The 24197-nt window shown below is 36.0% G+C and overlaps 1 protein-coding gene across 1 annotated transcript in view; it reads left to right on the plus strand.

Moving 5' to 3' along the window:
- Positions 1 to 24197, plus strand: part of CCDC18 (coiled-coil domain containing 18) — a 162639-nt gene that overhangs the window by 57579 nt on the left and 80863 nt on the right. The window contains exons 7-15 of the mRNA XM_007936123.1: positions 1658 to 1779; positions 4421 to 4712; positions 9608 to 9732; positions 11333 to 11493; positions 12457 to 12665; positions 13122 to 13232; positions 13706 to 13837; positions 19272 to 19406; positions 19536 to 19613. Of these exons, the coding sequence (XP_007934314.1) occupies positions 1658 to 1779; positions 4421 to 4712; positions 9608 to 9732; positions 11333 to 11493; positions 12457 to 12665; positions 13122 to 13232; positions 13706 to 13837; positions 19272 to 19406; positions 19536 to 19613 (1365 nt within the window). The remainder of the gene's footprint in view (positions 1 to 1657; positions 1780 to 4420; positions 4713 to 9607; positions 9733 to 11332; positions 11494 to 12456; positions 12666 to 13121; positions 13233 to 13705; positions 13838 to 19271; positions 19407 to 19535; positions 19614 to 24197) is intronic.

Here is a 24197-nt window from a genome sequence, read left to right on the forward strand (position 1 = left end):
AATACCACTTCCCAAAACCACACACTGCATCAAGTCTTTTCTGACTCATGGCAACACCCATAGAGTTTATGACGTAAATCTTTATGGAAGCAGACTGCCTCATCTTTCTCCTCCAGAGTGACTGGTAGGTTTAACTTCTGACCTTTTGGTTAGCAACTGAATGCCTTAACCATTGCAGGGGGTTAGGGTTACTGGGCAGGGAGGGGAGGAGACTGGGTTACGGTTGGGCATGGTAAATGGGGAGTGAAACTAAATGTACATGTAACATTGAACAAGTTATTCAAATAAAAAAACACATCCAACACCGATATGGCCTCATTAACATAACAAATAAAACCCTATTTTCAAATAAGATTACATCCACAAGTCTAGGGGTTAGGCTTTCTACACAGCTTTTGGGGGAACACACTTAAGTCCATAATTCCAGAGCATGAACATATGGCCAAACACAGCCGATGGCATTCGAGGGAATGCCTGCTAGGAGGTTTTGGGGAAAGTTTTCCTAACTGGTTAAAAAGAAAAAATAACAAACACAAGAGAAATCCCCTTCCTTTTTTGTTTTTGGCTGTAGTCTTCTAAGGATATGATACCTGAAGCTATAGTAACCATCTGAGATCATGAGGGTACAAAAAAAAAAAATTAAAAAACATTCCATTACGTACTGAAATATTAAGTGTGAGTTGGTTTTGAAAACCCATGAGGAAATGAAATACTATGGAAAGGGTTTCTAATAAGGTTATCTATTGGGAGAGTAGAACACCTAAAAAACAAAAACAAAAATAACCCCCAAAACCAAACGCACTGCCATTGAGTTGATTCTGACTCATTGTGACCCTATAGGACAGAGTAGAATTCCCCCATAGGGTTTCCAAGTCTGTAAATCTTTATAGTTCCTACGGATCAGCCTGTAGATTAAAACCACTGATCTTTTGGGTAGCAACCATATGCTTTAACGACTGCTCCACCTGAGCTGCTTGTAGAATACCCAGTAATAGTAATAGAAAGATGTCCTTGGGGAGAGGGAGGAATTTAGAGGGAAGAGAGGAAGTGTCAGAAACAATTGTTTCACACTTTTTCCTAGGATTATCAATTTCAAACTGTTTTCAGCAGAGCCCTACAGTTTGGTGAATGTAATCAAGGGTAACAAAGGAAGAGAAGCAGAAAGAGCTCTCTGCCCAGTCGTTTGCTCCCACTCCTCTTAACCTCTGAACTTTGCTTTTATGTGTTTTACATTTTGGGCAGTGATTTTAGTGGGAGTTTTTTTGTGGCTAACATTTAAAAAATTACTTATCTAGAGTATTGGCACTAAAATTAGCCATTAGTAACTTGGATGCAGAAACCGTACTTGAGTTGTCTGTCTTGTCCACGTGAGGCTAGAGCTCTGTTGCTTTCAGGTGACAGTGCTGTTGCCCTTCTCTATCACAGCAAGTTAAGGATTTCTGGACAGGCTGGAGCTACATCATCCTCCTTGTCCTTTGTTACTACCCAGGAACTTCACTTTGCTCCTTTTCACTACAAGGCTGGAGACTTAAACTCATGGAATTCTTAGTCCACTCTCCAGCTTATTTCTGATGTCATTATTTACATTACTGGTTTTGATTTGAAATACAAAAAATTTATGACCACATTAATATGTCCACTTAAAATATTGTTTTAGGTGCAAGCTGAAGAAGAAATTTTAGAGAAAAATCTAATTAACTGTGAGAAAGAAAATAAAAGACTACAGGAAAAGTGTGGTATATATAAAAGTGAAGTTGAAATTCTGAAAGAGAAATTAAGGTACAGTATCCTATTATGATACAGGATTTTTGTGTGGAAATGGGAAAAAAAAATGAAGAATTTTAAAACAATATTTTGTGTATTATAATTGTGATCTTAAATTATATAGAAAGAGTTCATAATTGAAAGTTTTCTAGGTATAAAGTTAGAATTTTAACTGTGTTAAAATACATGTTAATATGTACTTGTAAATATAAAGTAATACTGATGAAACATATTTGCTTTGTGTATAAATGAAGGAAATTAACATATACATAATGTCCTTCTAGTATGACCACATTAGCTAGCTAGTGAAATATGTATAATGGCAGATACTCAAATAAAAAAAATTTCAAATCATGAAGAATCACCTAATCCAATTTTTCTCATTTTATAAATGAAGGAACTGAGGCCGAGAGAGTAACCATTATTTGTCCAAGAAAGACCAAGAATGAGAACTTCAGTCTTCTGGCTCTTGTACTCTCTCAACTATATCATGTTGCTCTCTCGGAACTAAACTCTGTCAAGTTAATATTACTTAGTCCTTATCACCTCAGAGTATTGATTTTTTTAAAAAAAGGGAGAGCACTTATAGTAACTAAGTTTGTCTAATTTAAACAATATTTCATAATGATCATACATTTAGTATTTTTGTCAAGGTGTTGGGCATAAAAATAGTTTTATGATAGTCACCTTTTGACTATCACTTGCAAGGTATAATTTTAAGAAAGAAAAATGCTAATAATTAAACTGTGATATATACTTTTCACTTAAAATTTTATTCTGTAATTTATGAAATAATTCTCATTTACTTAGATCTATGATTTTTAAATCATTATTATTTTTGTATAAAAAGGAAAATATAAGTGAAATCAGTTGGTTAAGATATTTCTAAAACTTCATACATTCAGAGTATGACCTCTCGAATTATTACACAGAGGTCCAAGTTTTTCTGCACAGTATCTTCCTGTGTGCCATCAAGAGTATTGCTGATATAGCATTTCCTGAGAGAATCCTTTTAAGAACTCAGAGCCATTGACTGGACTCATAAGCTGACTTACAATTATGTAGAACCAATCTACTTTTAACTTTTCAGGAATCTTGTTGCACACATCTTATTTACCACCTACTATACTCTTCCCTACAACCACTTGGTTTCTGGGGGGCTTAAAATGCTTCATTGTTTGCTGGTTTTTCTTCCTATTTACGTATCCTGTTCTGTAAGTTTTGCTGCAGATTTTTTTAATGTTTACATATGCATAAGCAATTAAACTAGATGGTAATGGCTGCTTAATTGACATCTCATATCAGGCACTATTGATTATCCCAATTTCACAGATGTGAAAAAGTTTCTGAACACTTACTGTTTTGAAATACAGTAATAATTCTAAGCATAAGATTGTTCTAATATTCGCCACATTTTTATAGGTACGTATAAAGGTATGTGTCACTTAAATACAACTGCATATATGTCCATGGGGTCGGGCACTAGCTGTCTGAGTGTCAGGACACCAGACTCATGTTGAGGTCAGAGCACCACTTCTATCCATCTGCTTTGTGTAGCCCAAAAGCCAAGCTGTCTAGTCTGTGGTGATGAAGGCCCAGGTCCAAACTCCTAATCCGGTCCTCCTCATTTCCATGACTCACTGGGTCCAGTCCCCACATTTTGCCTGATGTGGTCCTATTGGGTGCTGATGGAAAAGTATGTACCCCAAGTGCACCAGCCCTGACTCAAGTGCTCTCTACCATCTTGGCATTCACGATTCTCTCTGTGGGTAGGTTCTCATGCTGGTTCTCAGGCATGCTGGCCTTCCCAGCTAGTTTAGCAGAGAAGGTGGCAACAGCTAGATGAGACCCAGCTGAGCACTCACTCACCCAAGGCATCTGCAGTGGGAGCTGCCTGGGCCACATTCCATACAATAGCCCTTGGCCCTTTTTCCTAGAAGCCCAGAGCTCTGTGGACACGGGTGTTTGTGCAATGTCCAAATCATGTAACGTACTGTTTCACACAATATATTGTGAACATTAAGTAATGCATACCTGTATTTGAAAATATTATCAGTTACTAGTTGCTATTGAGTCAGTTCCAATTCATGGTGATCTCGTGTGTCAGAATTAGAACTAGGATTTCAGTGGCTGATGCTTTGGAAGTTGGTAGCCAGGCCTTTCTTCCAAGGACCCTCTTAAACCTCCAAATTTTTCAGTTAGCAGCCAAGAGTGTTAGCTGTTTATACCTTCCAGGTACTTCTGTATATGAATAGAAAGTAATAATAACATCAGCTACATAAAGTTGTTAGTGCCTGGCATGCAGAAAAGGAGCCCTGGTGGTTCAAGTTGGTTGCTAACCAAAAATTGGTGGTTTGAAGTTACCAGCCACTCTGTGGGAGAAAGTGCAATTTGCTTCTGAAAGATTTGTAGTCTTGGAAACCCTGTGGGTCAGTTACACTCTGTCCTTTAGGGTTTCAGTGAGTCAGAATTAAAGAATTAACTCCAAGGCAGTGAATTTAGTTTTGGTTGGCATGCAGAAAATAGGAGCTCAGTAGATGTGAGCTGGTATTATTATTTCAGAATTAATATTTACAGTATCTATAAAATGAGATTAATTGAATATAGTTTTTGAAAATGAATGCATATTTTGTTTTCATATGGTTTTTCTTCATAGGCAGTTAAAGGAAGAAAATAACATTGCAAAAGAAAAATTAAGAGCTATGGCAGTGAAAAATTCAGAAGTCGTGGCACAGTTAACTGAATCTAGACAAAATGTTCTAAAGCTGGAGAGTGAGTTACAGGACAAAGAAGAAGTACTTAGAGAAAAGTTTTCTATAATGAATGAAAACAAAGAATTAAAGCTCCGAATTACAACACAGAATGAGCGACTAGATTTGTGTCATCAAGAAATTGAAAGTTCAAGGGTAGAACTGAGGAATTTGGAAAAAATAATATCCCAGTTGCCAGTAAGTGTGTGTGAAAAGAAATGTAATATATTTGATTAGATAATGGAAAAGGAAATTTTACTGAATGTTTTATAAGAAAACATTTTATGACTGTTTTATTAACTTTATTTTTCCCCTGTCTATACTCTAAATTATCATTTACTTTTATTACCTAGAAAATAAATAGTTGCTGTTAGTGCCTTACGCACTATGCTACCAGAGGGGTTGCTCTGAGTCGGGTCCAATTCAACGGCAGTGTGCTGCTTGTGCTTTATTATTTTTCCATTCTTAAATTTCTACTGTTTCACCCTTTCTCAATCTCTCAGATGCTGCAAAAAGGATGTGGGGCAACAGCATCTTCTGACCCCCTCTGACTTTAAAAGAATCACCAAAAACAGCCCAAGGTTTATTCTTATGAGGCCAGACCTGCCACCACCCTCCAGCCTTTTTACCAATTCTGACTTCAACCATCCCTCCCAGGACACTCACTACTTCTCTGCTGGGTTCGATAGTTTGTTGGGGTGGCCACACAAAACTCACAATATTCATGATTATATTAGGGAAGTAACAGGCTACAGCTCAAGTTTAGGAACAAGCTCAGGATGCAGTTCTTTGATCAGGATAGTCTCCCCTCTGCTATACCCTCAGGCATGCCTTTCTGGCCCTTGGCTCTTGGCCTCTGCCCTGCTTGGGCAAGTGTTACAAAGCTCTTTCAGCTCTGCAGATAGGTATGCCTAGGTGCACCCCACTCTGCCACCAATCCTCCTGCCCAAAGGCACTCAGCTTTCTTGCTCCATGGGCTGGCAAGGCTGTGCTGTATCCCCTGCCTCTTGGTTCCACTGCCACTATCTCTCAGCTGGCATCTCTGCTGGGTATCTCTGCCAAGGAGGTCCAGTGCAGGGATCTCAGGCCCAAGGATGCACTCTACTTCACCTCCAGCTCTTCTCTCTTGATGGCAGTGAGAGTCCCCTCTTCTGCTTCTAGAAGGGGTCATTTAAGCCTAGCAGAATGACAAAACTAACCAGTCTAAACATTAGAGTTCCCATACACCTTATTTGCATGCTCCTACCCAGTAATCTGGTGGCAGTCACAAAGACCATGGCTAGAAAAGCCATAACAAGTAATCCACTGCACCATAGATGCCATGTGTTAGCTTATAGTAAAATGGCACAGATTTTTTTTTAAACAGCTATATTGAGGTATCATTTATATACCATAAAATTCACCCATTTTGAGTGCACTATTTAATGATTTTGAGAAAGTTTACAGTTTTGTTAACTGTTAGCAATGTATGAAGGCTCTCCTTTTTCCACATCCTTGCCAATAATTGCTATTATCTTTTTTATTATAGCCATCTTAGTGAGTTTGACGTAGTATCACATCAAATTATGGTGTTAATTTGCATTTCCCTGATGACTGACGATATTGGCCAATTTTTCATGTACAATCCAGTTTTCAAACATTTCTCTCATTCCCAGTAGAGTCCTTGTGCCTGCTGAACAATTAATCCCTGTTCTCTTACCAGCCCTAGACAACCACTAATCTACTTTCTTTCCCCATAGATTTGTCTTTTCTGGACATTATGTATAAATGGAATCATATAATATGTGGTCTTTTGCATCTGTCTTCTTGATGTTCTTGAGATTCATCCATGTTGTATTATGTAACTATTTTCTTTCCATTTATCCATTTACCAATTAATGGATATTTAGAATTTTTCCACTTTTGGGCTATTACACATAATGCTGCTATGAATATTTGCATACACATCTTTGTGTAGATATGTTTTCATTTCTCTTGAGTAGATACCTAGGAGTGGGATTACTGGATTGTATGGTACATTTGTTTAACCTTTCAAGAAAAGCCAAAATTAAAGGGACAAGATTTGCTATTGGAACCCCTGAGACTATGGCCCCTAGCTGCCCTTCAGGTTTGGAATTGAACCCAGTCCTGTGGCTTTCAGCCAAACAAAAGACAGGTGTATGAGCTGAACATTTACATTAGGTAGATACCCTCCTTGGAGAGATCAACTGTGGTGAAAATAGAAGGGCTGTGCATGCACAGGGAGACAGCTTGGGGGCAGGAGTTCATGGGAAGGAAGGACACAGGAAAGAGGTAACTATGGGGAGGAAATGAAGGGGGAGCTGTTGTATTGAGGGAAATTGCAGTCAATGTCATGAAACAGTACAGTGTATGTGAGCTGCTGTATGGAAAGTGGATTTGCTCTGTAAACTTTCACCCAAATCACAATAAAAATTAAAAAAAAAAAAAAAGCCAAAATTCCTTTCCAAACTGGCCACACCATTTTATATTCCACCAGCAAGCTCTCCTTTCTCCACATCCTTGCCAGCAGTTGTTAAATCTTTTTGATTATAGCAGGTGTGAAGTGGTATCACATTGTGGATTTAAGTTGCATTTTTCTGATGACTAATGATGTTTACCAACTCTTCATGTACTTAGTAAAATGGCACAGAACTTTAAAATGTTTTCGTAATAGCAGTATACTCTCTGAGTTATGTATGTGACCATATTTATAAGTGAGATTAGGAAAAAGGGGGTGTATACCTGGGAATTTGTTATCAGTACATGTAAAATAAAGTTGATGTAGGTTAGTTTCCCACATGAATGGGTGGTAGACTGGGAGGTAGATTTTTAACAGTTTTAAACTGCTGCAAGTATGGATTTATGAAGCTGAAAGACCCTCAAAAATCATCTGATCCAATACCATCATTTTATTGATGTAGAGCCAAGGAAGTAAATTTGTCCAACTCTCTAGTAGCATAATTAAAACTATAATGTACAATTCTTGGCTCCCAACTGTCTGCTATTTTTACTTTCCTGTTTAGTTAGTTAGTTTAGAATGCTGATTATTTGCTTAGATTTTTAATATACTGTTTATGAAATTTGAAGCCATTCATGTAGATAACATCCATTTATAAGTGACATTCTCCTTTGAGCTTAGTGTTAAGAATTACTAGATGTGTGATTCTGATGGTAGAATGATACTATTGTCTCTATTCTGTTCAGATAGTTTGAAAAAATTTAATTGTTGAATTTTCCCGAAATTGTTTCATATGATCCTGTGTTTTTTTGTAGTGCTAAGATTGCATGGTTTGGAAATGTGAATTTTTTTTTTCATTTCTAGAAAGTGTGACTTGATTAGAGTTTGAAGGTAGTAGTCATTAAGTATTTACCTTAAGAACATTAAGAACATAAAGGCATTTCCTTTTCACAAATATTTTAAAAATTTCCATATTATCCAAATAGCCAGAAAAGTACAGAGGCTAATAATATGGCACAACACTTGCTAAACATTTTACCATATTCACTTTTGTTGTTGTTTTTGTTGTTATGTGCCGTCGAGTCGGCCCCGACCCTTTTATGTAACTGTCAAGGAGACTGGATGGTACAGTGGTTAAGTGCTTGGTTGCTAATCGGAAGATTGGTCACTCAAACCCATCAGCCACTCCATGGGAGAAAGATGTGGCAATATCCTTTTATTAAGATTTTTATCTTTGGAAACCCTCTGGGGCAGTTCTTCTCTGTCCTGTAGAGTCAGAATCGACTCAACTGCAACAGGTTTGATTTTTTTGGATTATGTACTTGACAGATCCCAGTTCTGTCTCCTCTTCTTTTCAGAGGTAGCCACTATACTGAAATTCATGTATATCATTCCCATTCATATTTTGAACATTACTGCATATGGATATAAACAGAGATGCACACACACTATAATCATATAGTACATTTTTGAGAATATTATTTGTATATCTATTTGCTTTTCATTTAGTGTTATGTTTTGAGATTTACCCTTTTTTAAAATTACTATTTTAGAGTGGAAGGAGTTACTTATTTGAGCCAAACTGTGGAGGGTTTTTGTTAATTAGCAAAGTGAGGGAGGGTTTATTAAATCCAGGCAGAGAAACCACAGGGGCATGAAATTATGTCATGATTCTATTTTAAAGACCTGCTCAGGCATCTCTCAGTGACCAACTCTGCATAGGTCATCAATGACCTGCTGTATTAGTTTTCTACTGCTGCGTAACCAATTATAACAAACTTAGTGGCTTGAAACAACACTCATTTAGTTCCTTTAAAAAATTAATAAACAAAGAATTAACACACTGCCCAGAAATTCCAGATGTTGTCTTAGTTCTCTAGTTTTGCAACAACAGAAATACAAGTGGATGGCTTTAACAAACAAATTATTCTTCTACAGTTTAGGAGGCTAGAAGTCTGTTTTCAGAGTACAGGCACTAGGGGCTGGGGTGAAGGCCCCTCAGCTTTGAGCTTCAGCTCCGCTTCTTGATCCAGGCCCACTGCAACTGGAGGCTTCTTCTAACTCATGCAGCTGCTGGATGCTGAGGTGGAAAAACCAAAGATCAGCAGGCACCATGGCAGGACACTGGTTGAAGTCCAGAAACAATCCCAGGATCAGCAGGCAACAGGGCCAAAATGTGCCAAAAAGCTAGAGACCTTTCTCAAAGCTTCTCTGTATACTCTGGAAGCAAGCCACACCCCAAAAGCAACTAATTAGCTGCGCACAGCTGTTTCTACCATGAGGTTGATTACACCACATCTAATCTCATCATGGGGAATAACTACATTCAGTTACTAAGCCGTTCAAAGCCACGGCCCAGCCAACTTGACACACAACTTTAACTACCACGGGTTTATATCCAGAAGACGGGAAAACAGGGGCTCAAACAGATACTTATGCACCAGTGTTGAGATTTATCCATTTTTGATACAATTCAGGTTTATTTGATTTTAACTATTGTAGTTTTCTCATATCAATATTTTAGTGTATTTATTCATTCTTCTATTGATTGGGTTGTTTCAGTTAAATTCATATGACTATTCAAACTTGAAGTTCTTAATATAAAATTTATATATATTTGCTTTTAAACTTGCAGTTAAAAAGAGAAATGTTTGGTTTTAAATCATCTCTTTCTAAGCACCAGATGAGTAGTTTGTCAAACACGGAAGACAGTTGCATTGGCTGCGGTGAGGCAAATAAAATGATGATCTCAGAATTGAGGTACAGTTTTCATATTTTGAAGCTATTATGAATAGAGTGTTTTTGCTACAATTAAAATCTTTAATGAGAAGTTTAAAAATATGCAGAAAAGTATGAAGAATATGGTAATGTGATTTTTATAACTAAGAATTGATTCTTATCATTTTATGATATTTGTTTCAAATCTGTTTGTTTAGATAAAAAGTAAACCATTACAGTTTGAATAAGTACATTTTGTTTTGTACCTTTAACTCCATTCTCCCACTATCATAAATTGTTCAATCCATTTTGCATATGTTTATACTCACACTTATGCATGTAAGTATACTATATATTTATATTGGGAGCTCTAGTGGCATAATGCCTAAGGTATTTGACTACTAACCAGAAGGCTGGTGGTTCAAACCCACCAGCCACTCCTCGGAAGGCAGACTGGGCAATCTGCTTCTGTAGAGATACCACCTCAGAAGCACAAGGAGGGTTCATTAATGAGTTGGAATCAACTCGATGGCAATGAGTGTGTTTTTTTTTTTTTTTTTTTTTGGATGTTGTTTACAGTTTTGCTTTTTCACTCAGCATCATGTTTTTAAATTCATCCATGTTCAGATAAGTAGCTAGAGTGGTTGATGATTGATAAATGGATGGATTTTTATGGTTAGTTTCATATTAATAGCTATATAGGATTCTATGCTATATATCATAGTTTATCCATTTCTTTATTGATACCTAAGGAGCTCTGGGGGCACAATGGTTAAGGCATTTTGCTGCTAACCAAACGGTTTGTGGTTCGAACCCACCAGCTGCTTCGTGGGAGAAAGATGAGGCAATTGCTTTTCTAAAGACATACAGCTGTGGAATCCCTATGGGGGCAGTTTTCTGTCCTGTGGGATTGCTGAGTTTGAATCAACTTGATAGCAATGCATTTGGTTTTGGTTTTTAGGAGCTCTGGTAGCATAGTGCCTAAGGCACTTGACTGCTAACCAGGAGGCTGGCAGTTCAAACCCACCAACCACTCCTCGGAAAGAAGGTTGGGCAGTCCTACTTCCATAGTGATAACTGCCTCGGAAACCCAAGGAGGGGTCGCTAGGAGTTGGGGCCGACTCGATGGCAAATAACAACACCACCACCACCTTGATTTTAGTTTTTTTCTATTATAAACATTGTTGCAAAGAACATTGATTCACGTCACCTTGTGCATATGTATAAAAGTTTCTCTAGTATATCGTCCTGAAAGTGCCGTTGAGTCGGACCCATCTCATAGCGACCCCCTCCTTGGGTTGCTGAGGCAGTATCACTACGGAAGTAGATTGCCCAACCTTCCTTCCAAGGAGTGACTGGTGGGTTTGAGCCGCCAGCCTTCTAGTTAGCAGTCAAGTCCCTTAGGCACTATGCTACCAGAGCTCCCATATATATATGTTTAATTTGAATACATATAATCAGGTTTCTAAAGTAGCTAAACTAATTTACAGTCCTACAAGTGGTGTGTAAGAATTTCCATATCTTCCCTAATACTTAACCAACATCCAAGTTTATTTTTGCCAACTTGAAAGGTGAGAAAATGATTTGGGATATTTTTATACAATCTTTCTAATAATTTTTTCCTTCTTTTCTTTTATGCCAGGATTAAACTTGCAATAAAAGAGGCAGAAATTCAAAAGCTTCAAGCAAATCTGACAGCCAATCAGTTATCTCAGAGTCTTATTTCTTATAATGACAACCAAGAAAGTGGCAAATTCAATAGTTTAGAAACAGAACCTGTAAAACTAGGCAATAATCAAGTAGGTGGGTATAGTATATTGAACTGATTTAAAAAATTAGCATCAGAGTTCTTTATGAATTTTTTTGAGAAACCAATTATCCCTCATAGTCTGTTTCTTAGTAAATTGCTAGTTATGGTCTGATAAGATAGCAAAAATTATTAGAAATTCTTGGAATTTGCATCATTTTTAAAAAATGTACTTCATTGAGATATCATTTGTATGCATTTTAAATGTATAGCTCAATGAGTTTTATTTGCAGCCTAGAAATAGAGATGTTAAAGTTAGGGGGAATTGATGAGAAATGGCTACTTATACAATGCTTGAAGACATAGTATGTTCTACTTGTTTCTACATCTGTGTGTGTTCTTATGCAATAACCTACATCTTGCCACTTTAAAGCACCTCTGTAAGCTCTATGACCTTTGGATGCAGGATGTGCATGTGTATAGTGAACAGAAGGCATGGTTAAACAAGTACTGCTGGTAACCCTCAGTATTCTTTAAAGCATCACTGAATTTTCATCAGCAAGTTTCCAGGGGAGGAAGATGAGACTAGCAAAGATTCACTGTGTATAGCTCTCAAACCTGCATCTACATGTAGTGCATCAAAATGATCTCTAAACAGATTTTTTTTAGTAAGTTTAAGGAGACAGCACCACACTTTTTTTTTTTTTCACATTTTAACAATTAAACAATTAAACAATTAACTATTAAAACATTGGGATTTTAAAAAGTGGCAAAGAATTCTTAAATTCCTGATATAAAGGACCATTTTTTAGCTGCTTAGAAAAGTGAGTGATGCAGAACTTATTCCCACTTTGTTATGTGTTTTTAATTTATTTGCCATGTTTAATTATCATTATTTACTGTCTCATTCTCTGTCCCCTTTAGTATTCTTTAGATCAGAAACTGATATGATTAATTCAGTCAACTATTGAAGTAGGTTTTTATTCTTGTCATTTTATTCTCTCTATTATGTATATTAGCAGAAAGTATAAAAGATCAGAGCAAGCAATATGAAAGAGAGAAGCAAAAACTTGCTGCTGGAATAGAAGAACTGCGTACTAAGCTGATGCAAATAGAAGCTGAGAATTCTGATTTGAAGGTTGACATGGCCCACAGAACTAGTCAGTTTCAGCTGATTCAAGAGGAGCTCCTAGAGAAAGCTTCAAATTCTAGCAAACTGGAAAGTGAAGTAAGCTTGGAATTAGCAGAATATATGTATTAAATTTTGAGACTGGGATAAATTGTTGAATGGAAAACTAATTTGCTCTGCAAACTTTTACCCAAACCACAATTTAAAAAAAAATATTATTATTTAAGAAAATAAAAATGAGTTAGAGTATAATTTTATGTGGAAATATAGATGTCTGAGTTAAATTACTTATGTATTACATAAACAGAAGAAGCTATGTCATATCTCTGATCACCTTCTCACTTTGTTTTTCTTATAAATTATTACTTATTTTTAAAAGTATTTGTAAGTATGTAGATCAAAAGGTATATTCACTTTATGTCCTAAATATTTGTTACCATAAATTTGCCCAGTTTATCTGTACACAATTTGAACTTTGAAAAGGGAACAAGTATTTGATTTTAGGGTAAAAAGTCTTACCTTTAAAAAAATTTTTTTTATTCAATTTATTTTCAGATGACAAAGAAATGTTCTCAACTTTTAACACTAGAGAAACAGCTGGAAGAAAAAATAGTTGCTTATTCCTCTATTGCTGCAAAAAATGCAGAACTAGAACAGGAACTTATGGTAAAAATTACCTTTTCCGCTGCAAATTTACTGTGCTTTTTAGTTGCTTACTTTGTGACATGTTTGTTTTAGTAACTTCATTAAAAGTATACCAAATATAAAAGTATACAGTCTACTTAATTCTTCTGATCATTCATTTTTTTTGAAATTTGTTTCTATATTTTTAAGTCAGTAAGCTTGTTGTTATTCAAATTTTCTCATTTTTATCCTAATAGAATTTAAGGAAATAGTAGTAGTTCCATGATGTGCTTCTCAGTATTATCATTTAAAAATATAATCCAATCTTCTATTTTTGATAAAATATTTTTAAATAACCACTTTATCTATTTTAAAAACCTATTTTTAGAAGTTTGAAGTATTAACTGCTATGGTTCTTTAAAGACTAAGTTATGACAAATTTAATGTTTGACTAGGGTATTTCTATGTAAAAATGCTTCTTAAATATATTCTTTAAAATGTTTTTATGTTTCTAGGAGAAGAATGAAAAAATAAGAAGTCTAGAAACCAATATCAATACAGAACATGAGAAAATTTGTTTAGCCTTTGAAAAAGCAAAGAAAATTCATCTTGAACAACATAAGGAAATGGAAAAGCAGATTGAAAGAGTAAGATATTAATTAGATGTTCTTACAAAGTATATATAATGCATACTTAGACTATTAATGCTGAAATCAACCTTAAAAATTGGTAGCCTAGCTTTCTTTGTTTTATAGATGAGGAAGCAAAGATACAGAAAACTTAGTAACAAGAGCTATAATCAGAATCCTATTCCTTCTGAATTATTTTCCAGTGCTTTTTTATATAGTACACCTGCCATTTCAGCTGTAATTGTTATTTTTTTATATTATCCAAATAAGATTAATTTTGTAGTCTCTATTTTACCAGAGATATCAACTTCTTGAAGATTAATTGGGGGGTGGGGGTGGGGAGAGTACATTGGGTTAAAAGTAAAGGGTAAAAACAAGTGAAAAAGAAGACGTGAGACCAAGTGTCAGGTTAGCTTAATAGGAGAATCGAGCTGAGAAGAGAAAATGCAGTGAACTTGAATATAGAGCAATAGAAATTAATCCAGTTTGAGCAATAGAGAGAAAAAAAAGATTGTGGGGAGAAAATGAACAGTCTCAGAGTCCTAGAAGGAGAGGATAATGAGCTTGCTGCAGTGTAACATTTGAAGGAATAATGACTTGGTAAATTTGGTGAAAGAAATAAAATTAGAAATTTAAGAACTTCAAAGCAGATAGACTCTATGCCACTTCTAGACCCATCACAATCTTGGCTGAAGACTAAAAATAAACAATCAAAGCAGCCAAGATAAAACACGTTGGGGAAAACAGATTAGAATTACCATAGATTTCTTATCAAAAACCATAGAGCTGAGAAAACGGAAGAGCAACATATTTTTAATACTGAAAGAGGAAAAGAGACAAAATGTAAACCTAAAATTCTCATACACTGCTAGCGAGAATGCAGTATGGTACAGCTACTCTGGAAAACAGTTTGACATTTTCTTATACAGTTAAATGTATACTTAACGTATGACTCAGAAATCACAGATATTTTACCCTAGACAAATGAAAACTTACTGTTACCCTAAAACCTATACACAAATGTTTATAGTCGTATTATTCGTAGTCACCAAACTTGGAAACAACCCCATGTCCTTAAATGAGTGAATGGGTAAACAAAACATGTTGTTGTTTTTATTGTTGTTTGCCATCGAGTCAACCTTGGGTTTCCGAGGCAGTATCACTGCTGAAGTAGGATTGCCCAACCTTCCTTCCAAGGAGTGGCTGGTGGGTTTGAACCGCCAGCCTTCTGGTTAGCAGTCAAGTGCCTTAGGCACTATGCTACCAGAGCTCCTAAACATATTGTCATACAATGAACTATATCAAAGGAGCAATCTATTAAGACAGACACAAGCATGGGTAAAGTCTCCAAGGCATTTTGCTAAGTGAACAAAGCTGATTTCAAAATGTTGCATATTGTGCAATTCCATTTCTATGGCATTTTCATAAAGGACAATAGCTATAGGAGATGGTGGGCAGGTCAGTGACTGCCAAGGGGTGGGGTTAGGTGGAGTTTTACTATAATGGATCAACCTGAGGGAATTATGGGACTAAAGGAACTGTTCTGTATTTTGATTGTGGTGAGGGTTTCATGAATGTGCACCTCTTAAAACTCAGACCTGTACATCAAAAGAGTGAATTTTACTGTATATAAATTGTTTTAACAAAGCCTATTCTGGTAGCATAGTGCCCAAGGCACTTGACTGCTCACCAGAAGGCTAGCGGTTCAAACCCACCAGCCACTCCTCGGAAGGAAGGTTGGGCAATCCTACTTCCATAGTGATACTGATACTGCCTTGGAAACCAAAGGAGGGGTCGCTATGAGTCGGGGCTGACTCGACGGCATACAACAACAACAACCACCACTTTAGAATTATTGTTAAAAATCATAGTTTATATATTTCCAGAGCAATTTCTCTGTATCTTTTCATACTTGTATGTATGTATATATATATATATATATATATATACACACACACACACACACACACACACTATACTATACTATACATATATACATACATAAAAGGTAAATAAAAATTTTAGTAGCTACATTTAGGAGTTACTTGCTTTTTAGAATTAGAATTTTCAGGAAACTTTAATTATGAAATTATTTTTTCCATATTTTAGATTATTACTTTATAAAAGTGGAATTACTGGTTCAGAAGATGGAAATATTTATCAAATGAAAAATTTATCCCTGATAAATTCTTCAAGGATTAATCTGAGAGTGCCAGAAATTCTGGAAAGATACTATATTTGATATATCAAATATTGAAGTGCTTCAGACAATTGGCAAAATAGGTCTGCCAGTGGACTTCCCTGGAGATTGATAAATCTGATTTCATGGAACTCTGTGGCTATAACATCATTTAATCTTGCTTACTCATGAAATTTCAAATATTTGAGTTTTGGAAACTTTTAAGTTATTTAACATTCCTTTAAATGTTTGTTTCTGTTGGAGTTAATCTCCGTACCTTTTTTTAAAAAAAGTTCTTCTTATTTATTGTTGTTGTTGTTGTTATGTGCCGTGGAGTCAGACCCGACTCATAGCGACCCCTCCTTGGGTTTCCCAGGCAGTATCACTATGGAAGTAGATTGCCCAACCTTCCTTCCGAGGAGTGGCTGGTGGGTTCTTGTTTATTAGAACCTAGTATTTGTTTTTCCTAGTGCCTGAGGCATTTGACTGCTAACCAGAAGGCTGACAGTTCAAACCCACCAGCCACTCCTTGAAAGAAAGATTAGGCAATCTACTTCCGTAGAGATACCACCTCAAAACCCAAGGAGGGGTCTCTATGAGTCGAATCAACTTGATGGCAGTGAGTTTGGTTTTTGGTAATGACTAGTAGAAACATTAACTTCCAAATTCTACTTTTTCTTGAATATTTTAATTTTCTTAAAAGACCTCTAATTTATAAAGTGTTATTTGATTGTTTCCATTTAATATATATTTCCTTTCCAGAGTTCCTGGTTTTAGTATTTTCTAGTTAACTCTGTTGCTGCTATATTCTTATTTTGTAATTGTTAAAATGATGTGGTGTTATCAGACTTCATATAACTTCAGAGGAAGGAGAAGGAATCAAGATTATCAGCCCAAGGCTCATCAAACATATTGCCACCCTCCAACTTTTTACCAATTCTGCCTCGGAAATCCAAGTCAGGTCCAACTCAGTGGCATATAACAGCAACAACAGCAACACGAGCCATTCCTCCCATGGCACTCTGTACTTCAGTCAAATATTCAATATCCAGTAGTTGTTGTTGTTGTAATATGCCATTGAGTTGATTTTGACTCATAGTGACCCCTCCTTGGGTTTCTGAGGCAGTATCACTATGGAAGTAGATTGCCCCATTTTCCTTCCGATGAGTGACCAGTAGGTTTGAACCGCCAGGCTTCTTATTAGCAGTCAAATGCCTTATGCACTACGCCACCAGAGCTCCCACAGTATGGATTATACCTCAATATAAAAAAACAAAAATCCTCACAACTGGTACAATAAACAGCTTCACAATGGGTGGAGAAAAGATTGAAGTTGTCAAAGACTTCATATTACTTGGTTCTACAATGAACACCAGTGGAAGCAGCAGTCAAGACATCACATGATGTATTGGATTGGGCCAATCTGGTACAAAAGATCTCTTTCAAGTGGTGAAGAACAAGGATGTCTCCTTGAAGACTAAGAGGTGCCTAACCCAAGCCATGGTAGTTTCAGTCACTTCTTATGCATGTGAGAGGTGGACAATGAATAAGGAAGACCAAAGAAGAGTTAATGCTTTTGAGAGGTGGTGTTGGAGAAGAATGCTGAGAGTACCATGGTGTGCTACAAGGACTAACAAATATGTCCTGGAGGAAGTACAGCCGGAATGCTCCTTGGAAGCAAGAATGGCCAGACTTCGTCTCACCTACTTTGGTCATGTCAGAAGGAACTATTCCCTGGATATCATGCTTGGTAAAGGATATCATGCTTGGTAAAGTGGAGGAGCCGTGAAAAAGGGAAAGACCCTCAACGAGATGGATTGTCACATGGCTACAACAATGGGCTCAGGTGTAGCAAGGATAGTGAGGCTGGCACAAGACTGGGTGGTGTTTTGTCCTGCTGTTCATAGGGTTGCTGTGAGTTGGAGATGACTCGACAGCACCTAACAACAACAAAAAAGAGTAAGCTATAATTTATTCTTACAAGGAATACTTTGTTGCCAGTAAAATAAATGTAATGGACCTACATATATCAACATACATGAATCTCTAAAAACAGTATTGAGTGCAAAAAGCAAGGTGCCAATAGTCACAGAATGGCTATAATTCTTGTAAATATTTTGAACATACTGTTTATGCATATAGGTGGATATAGGTGCTGTCAAATCATTTCCAACTCATAGCGACCCTATGCACAGCAGAATGAAACACTGCCCGGTCCTGCACCAGCTCCACGATCCTTGCTATACTTGAGCCCATCGCCACAGTCACTGTGTCAATCCATCTCATTGAGGGCCTTCCCCTCTTCTGTCAACCATCCACCTTACCAAGCATGACATCCTTCTCCAGGGAATGTTCCCTTCTGATAACATGACCAAAGTAGGTGAGACTAAGTCTGGCCATTCTTGCTTCCAAGGAGCATTCTGGCTACACTTCTTCCAGGACAAATTTGTTAGATCTTTTAGCAGTCCATAGTATTCTCAGCATTCTTTGCCATCACCAAACACAACATCATCAACTCTTCTTTGGTCTTCCTTATTCATTGTCCAGCTTTCATATGCATATGAGGTGACTGAAAATACCATGGCTTGTGTCAGGCACACTTTAGCCCTCAAGGAGATATCTTTGCTCTTCAGCACTTGAAAGAGATCCTTTGCAGCCAATTTGCCTAGTGCTATATGTCGTCTGATGTCCTGACTGCTGCTTACATTGGCATCGATTGTAGGACCAAGCAATCTGAAGTCTTTGACAACTTCAATCTTTTCTCCATTTCTCGTGATGCTGCTTATATAATAAACCCACAATAAACATTTATGAAAACCTCAAATTGAGTATAAATTGAGTATAATGGCTGTTATCTCTGGATATATACTATGAGGAATGGGATTAGAGAATTTCTACTGTGTCTGTAATTACTGATTTCTTAAAATAATATTTTTTTAAAATCTGAACCAAGTATGTCACTTGAGTGGTCAATAAAATAGTATTTGTTGTTTTTTTTTTTTAAAAACTTGTATGAGAATGAAACACAGTAAAGAATGATACATAATCAATTTTCCCACGGTAGTTAAGTAAGAGAGAAAATGAAGAAATGGCCATATGATTTCATTTCTTTTCTAAAGAGAGTAAAACTGAAGAAAATTTGGCAAAATGTAAAAATTTATGTAAGTTTAGTGGTAGGTTCACATGTGAGTATTATATTGTCTGTGTATTTAAGATGTTTTGAAAATTTAAAAAGATAATTTGAAAATCAGTAAATCTTGTTTTTATGTTTAGCTTGAAGTTCAACTTGAGAAAAAAGACCAACAATTTAAAGAACAGGAAAAGACTATGTCCATGTTGCAACAAGATATCATATGTAAACATCATCATCTTGAATCACTTGATAGACTCTTGACAGAAAGCAAAGGGGTAAAATCATCTTTATAAAAGTACTATTTAAAAGCTGAGTAATTTTTAGTTGCTTAGCAGTCCTGTTATTAATGCCAAAATGTTTATATGTGCACTTAAATATTTTGTTACCAATCTGTATGCTTTCAGGAAATGGAAAAGGAAAATATGAAGAAAGATGAAGCTTTGAAAGCATTACAGAACCAAGTATCTGAGGAAACAATCAAGGCTTGTAATACTTTAAAAATATTTTTCTTATTGAAGACTGTCCCATGTTTTTTTTTTCTCTTTCTTTTTCTATTAATTATAAAAAGTTATTCACATAAAAATCATCTAAGAGGTAAATATTTGACCTGAGTCAATAAAGAGAGTTGATATAAGTCTGTTTTCTTCAGTATATAAATTATGATCCTTATCAGTAGTTGATCTCTAGTTTGTATTTATCCTCTTTCCTTTTTTTTTTTTTCTTGCTGTTTAAAGATGTTTTTAAACTTTAGCTATAATTACTGCTTCTCAGTGTTACCACTAAAGAATTAACTGAAGTGAAGGGAGATGTGCTAAAATAGTCCAGTTTTACTTCTTTTCATTAATTCTGATGTAAGATTAATTGGAGAATAAATCCAGAATTTCTGACTAATATATGGTTTTGTCACTAGCATGTTTCCACAGTTAAAAACATGGGCTCTGTGGCTTTAGTTGAATCTGGTTTCAGAGTGCCTAATGACTTCACTTTAACGTTTGGTTATTGAGAAAACAACACCCCAGGGATGGGTTAGTGAGAACTAAATGAAATGACATGATAAAGTGCTTTGCACATACTAAGGTAATCAGTTAAATGCAGGAACTAACTACCAACATTATTAGTATTGCCATTATTTTAACTATCAATTTCAACTCTTTGTTGCTGGGTGCAGCAGTTGATTCTGACTCTTAGTGACCCGAGTGATGCAGTAGAACTGCCCCATAGGGTTTTCTTGGCTGGAATCTTTATGGAAATAGATCACCCGGTCTTTCCCCTGAGCTGCTGGGTGAGTTCAAACCACCAGCCTTTGTTGTTTAACCATTGTGGCACCATGGCTGCTTGTATTTCATCTACTACTTTTACTTACTCATGTCCCTATTATCAAAATTTATTAAATAATTACTGTGTATCTAATATTTTCTCCTTTACATTTTCAGTGTTTAAAATGGATTAAACATGCTGCTACATTTATTCTGTTACATATGGCTTGAATATAAAGGCTTTTTTAAAAATCTGATGTTATTTACTTTCTGCCTGTTGTTGTTATATATAATTTTAATTCATTTTGTGACCATATATACCCATGTATGTTTATACGTAATTTTTCCTATAAAACCAAAACCAAACTTACTGCTGTCAAGTCAGTTCCAACTCATAGCACCCGCCATTGGATTTCCAAGGCTGTAAATCTTTAGTGAAGTAGATTGCCTCATCTTCCTCCTGCAGTGTGCTGGTAGGTTTGAACCTCTGCCCTTTTGGTTAGTAGCCAAATGCATTACCCACTGTGCCACCAGAGCTCTTTAATTTTTCCTATATTATATTCCAAAACTCTTAACTTTAATACCATGTCAATTCATTTCATCATACAAAACTAACCTCTAAGATCATTAACATTAAAAAAAGCATTACTAGAAAAAAAATCATTTCAAAGGTTTTAGATATAAAATAATTCCATTTATTTTTTTTCAATGTTTTTAGATTTGTTAAGTCTTGCTTTGTGACCTAACATGGTCTATCCTGGAAAATGTTCATATGCACTGGAAAAGAAAGTATATTGTGCTGTTGTGGTTAGGTGAAGTGCTCTGTAGATAAAAGGTCAAGTTGGTGGATTGTATTGTCTGGTTCTTCTGCATCTTTGTTGAGTTTCTTTCCAGTTATGTCCTTCATTGAAAGTGATATATTAAAGTCTTCTACTATGACTGTGGAGTCATCTGTTTGTCTTTCAATTCTGTTAAAGTCTGTATTCTGGGCCTCTTTCACTGGGTGCATAGATATTTATTATTGTTATGTCCTCTTGTTCAATTGTTCCTTAAATCATTTTATAATGTCCTTCCCTGTTTGTTATGGTGGTTTTTATCTTAAAATCAGTTTTATCAGAAATTATATTACCACTTCTGCTTTTTTATGGTTGCCATTTTCTTGATATATCTTTTTCCAGCCTTTGATTTTTAGTCTGTTTTTGTCATTGTCTCTAAAGTGTGTCTTGTAGACAGCATATTAATGGTTTGTGTTTTCTTAATCCAGTCTGAAACTCTCCATCTCTTGAGTGGTGCATTTAATCCATTGATATGCAGTGTAATTATTGACAAGTATGAATTTGTTGCTGTCATTTTGTTACGTGTTTTTCATGGTGTTGCTGATTTCTTTGTTCTGTATAATTGTCTATGCTGAAATTGTTTTATTTATGAGTTGTGTTACCACTTCCTTCATTGCTATTGTTTTAGTCTTTGTTCAATATTTATGTTTGTCCTCTTTTTTATTTTGGTGTAAGGGTTTATCATTTTTCTTTGAGGTTACCCTTGATGTGTAATTTTCTTCCCAAGTTTAGAACAGTCTGTTCTATCTTGCAATTGTCTGGACTTCCTCAGCATTTAGACGTTCTGTAACTATAAAGTTTTTTCCCTCTTTTTCATTTATAGTTGTACTCGTTTGTCAATTGATGTCTCTGGTTCCCTGTTTACAATCTTGTATAACTGGATTGGTTTCTGGGTTATGTCATCATTTGTGTTAATGGTTAGTTGTTGTTGGCTGTAGTTGGTTCTCTGTCCAAAGAACTCCCTTGAGCATCTCTTGTAAGGTTGATCTGGTTTTAACAAAGTCCCTTAATTTCTGTTTATTTGGAAATGTCCTAAATTCACCATCATATTTGAGGGACAATTTTGCTAGGTATGTAATTCTTGGTTGGAAGTTTTTTTTTTGTTTTTTTTTCTCCAAGGTTTTGTATATACCATCCCATTGGCTTCTTGCCTGCATAGTTTCTGCCAAAAAATCAGAACTTGGTCTTATTGGTTGCCCTTTGTAGGTAACTTTTCCTTTTTCCTGTGCTGCTTTCAGGATTGTTTCTTTGTTTTTGGTTTTGATGAGTTTGATGATGATCTGTCTTAGTGATTTTCTTTTGGGGTCTTTCCTGTTTGGTGTTTGTTTGACTTCTTGAATGGATATATTCTCGTCTTTTGTCATACCAGGGAAATTCTCTTCCAACAAATCTTGGACAATTTTCTCTGTGATTTTATTTGTCTCTTCCTGTTCTGGAATTACAGATACACGTAGGTTATTCCTCTAGTTGGTATCCCACGTGAACCATAGACTTTCTTCATTTTTATTGATCTTTTTTTCTGATTGATCCCTTTCCAAAGAAGTGAGGTATTTGTCTTCAATCTCACTAATTCTGTCTTCGTTGATTCAATTCTACTCCTTTGCCTGTTCAATGTGTTATCTATTTCTGAAAATTTAGTATTAATGTTCTGGATTTCTATGTGCACATTTTGTATCATTTCTAATTTTTCATTTATTTTGTCATTTTGTTCTTTTATTGTCTTCTGAAATTGTTCTAGGATTTTCTTTGTGTTTTCCTCAATTTTGCCATTGTTTTCTTAGATCTGTCTCTCAGTCTGTTAAAGGTACCTAAGTATAATTCTTTTGAATTCCTTATCATGGAGTTGCAATGCTGCTTCTTCCCCCAGGATGGTTCTGGGTCTGTATCTTGGTCCCTTGTTTCTACTGCTTTATCTTGATTCTTTGTGTGGACTATGATGGTTTGTTGTCCTTGAGACATGGTGACATTTTTTGTTTGTATTTAATTGGTGATTATATGTTAGAGTGATTTACCCAAGATTTTCATTTTCTTTGGATGTATCTGATGAGTAAGCAGGGTACTTTGCTTCTTTGTTTACTAGTTGGGAACACTTATGCACTCACCACCTGTCTCCTTTCCAGTCATCAGTCTCCCATATGTCCATGCTGTCCTTGGCAACCAGAACCTATTCTTAGGTCCCTGGAATCTGAATGAGAATGCTGTCACTTTCAGTATTTAAAAATGGCCACCGCTTGTAAACATTCAAAATGGCTGTGCCCTCTGAACAGCCAAAAATCCACAGCTCAGTTTATCTCCTTCTCTGCTGTTTCCCTTTTTAGTCATCAGCCACCAGTGCAGTTGTCCATGCAGCCCTTGGTGAGCAGGGCCAAGTTTTAGTTTGATTCTCACATCCTAACACCATTTAGAAATATTCAAACTGTCTGTGCCATCAGGATAGCTGACAGTTCACAGCTCCATTTGTCTCATTAGTCACTGTTTTCATTCAGGTTCTTCTACTAGTTGGTATTTAACCCACTTCTGTATTGTTCCTTTCAAAGCTCAGGGCTCCAGGATTATCTTCTGTATCTGTGTCAGTTGGTTTCTCTTTTTTTTGTTAAAGAGGGTCTGTGTAGCTTGTCTACCTATTCTGCCATCTTACCAGAAGTCCTTATTAATTTTTAAAACTCATAGTGCCACTTCTTTTTTTTTCTAGTCATCTGGAAAGTTATTTCCATATGTTAATAGTCAGATATGAGGCAGTGAGGAAATCAGTGAAAGAATGAAAGTGTATATATATACATATACATACATGTATATTTAAGGAACTCTGGTGGTACAGTGCCTAAGGCATTTGACTGCTTCCAGAAAGTTGGCAATTCAAGTGTACCAGTTGCTCTGCAAAAGGAAGATGAGGCAATCTACTTCTGTAAAGATGTACCACCTTGAAAACCCAATGGGGATCACTTTGAGTCAGAAATGACTCAGTGGCATTGGG

This window comes from Orycteropus afer, unplaced genomic scaffold (genome assembly GCF_000298275.1).
Source record: "Orycteropus afer afer isolate SDZICR_OR568_19922 unplaced genomic scaffold, OryAfe1.0 scaffold00033, whole genome shotgun sequence".
NCBI lineage: Eukaryota > Metazoa > Chordata > Mammalia > Tubulidentata > Orycteropodidae > Orycteropus > Orycteropus afer.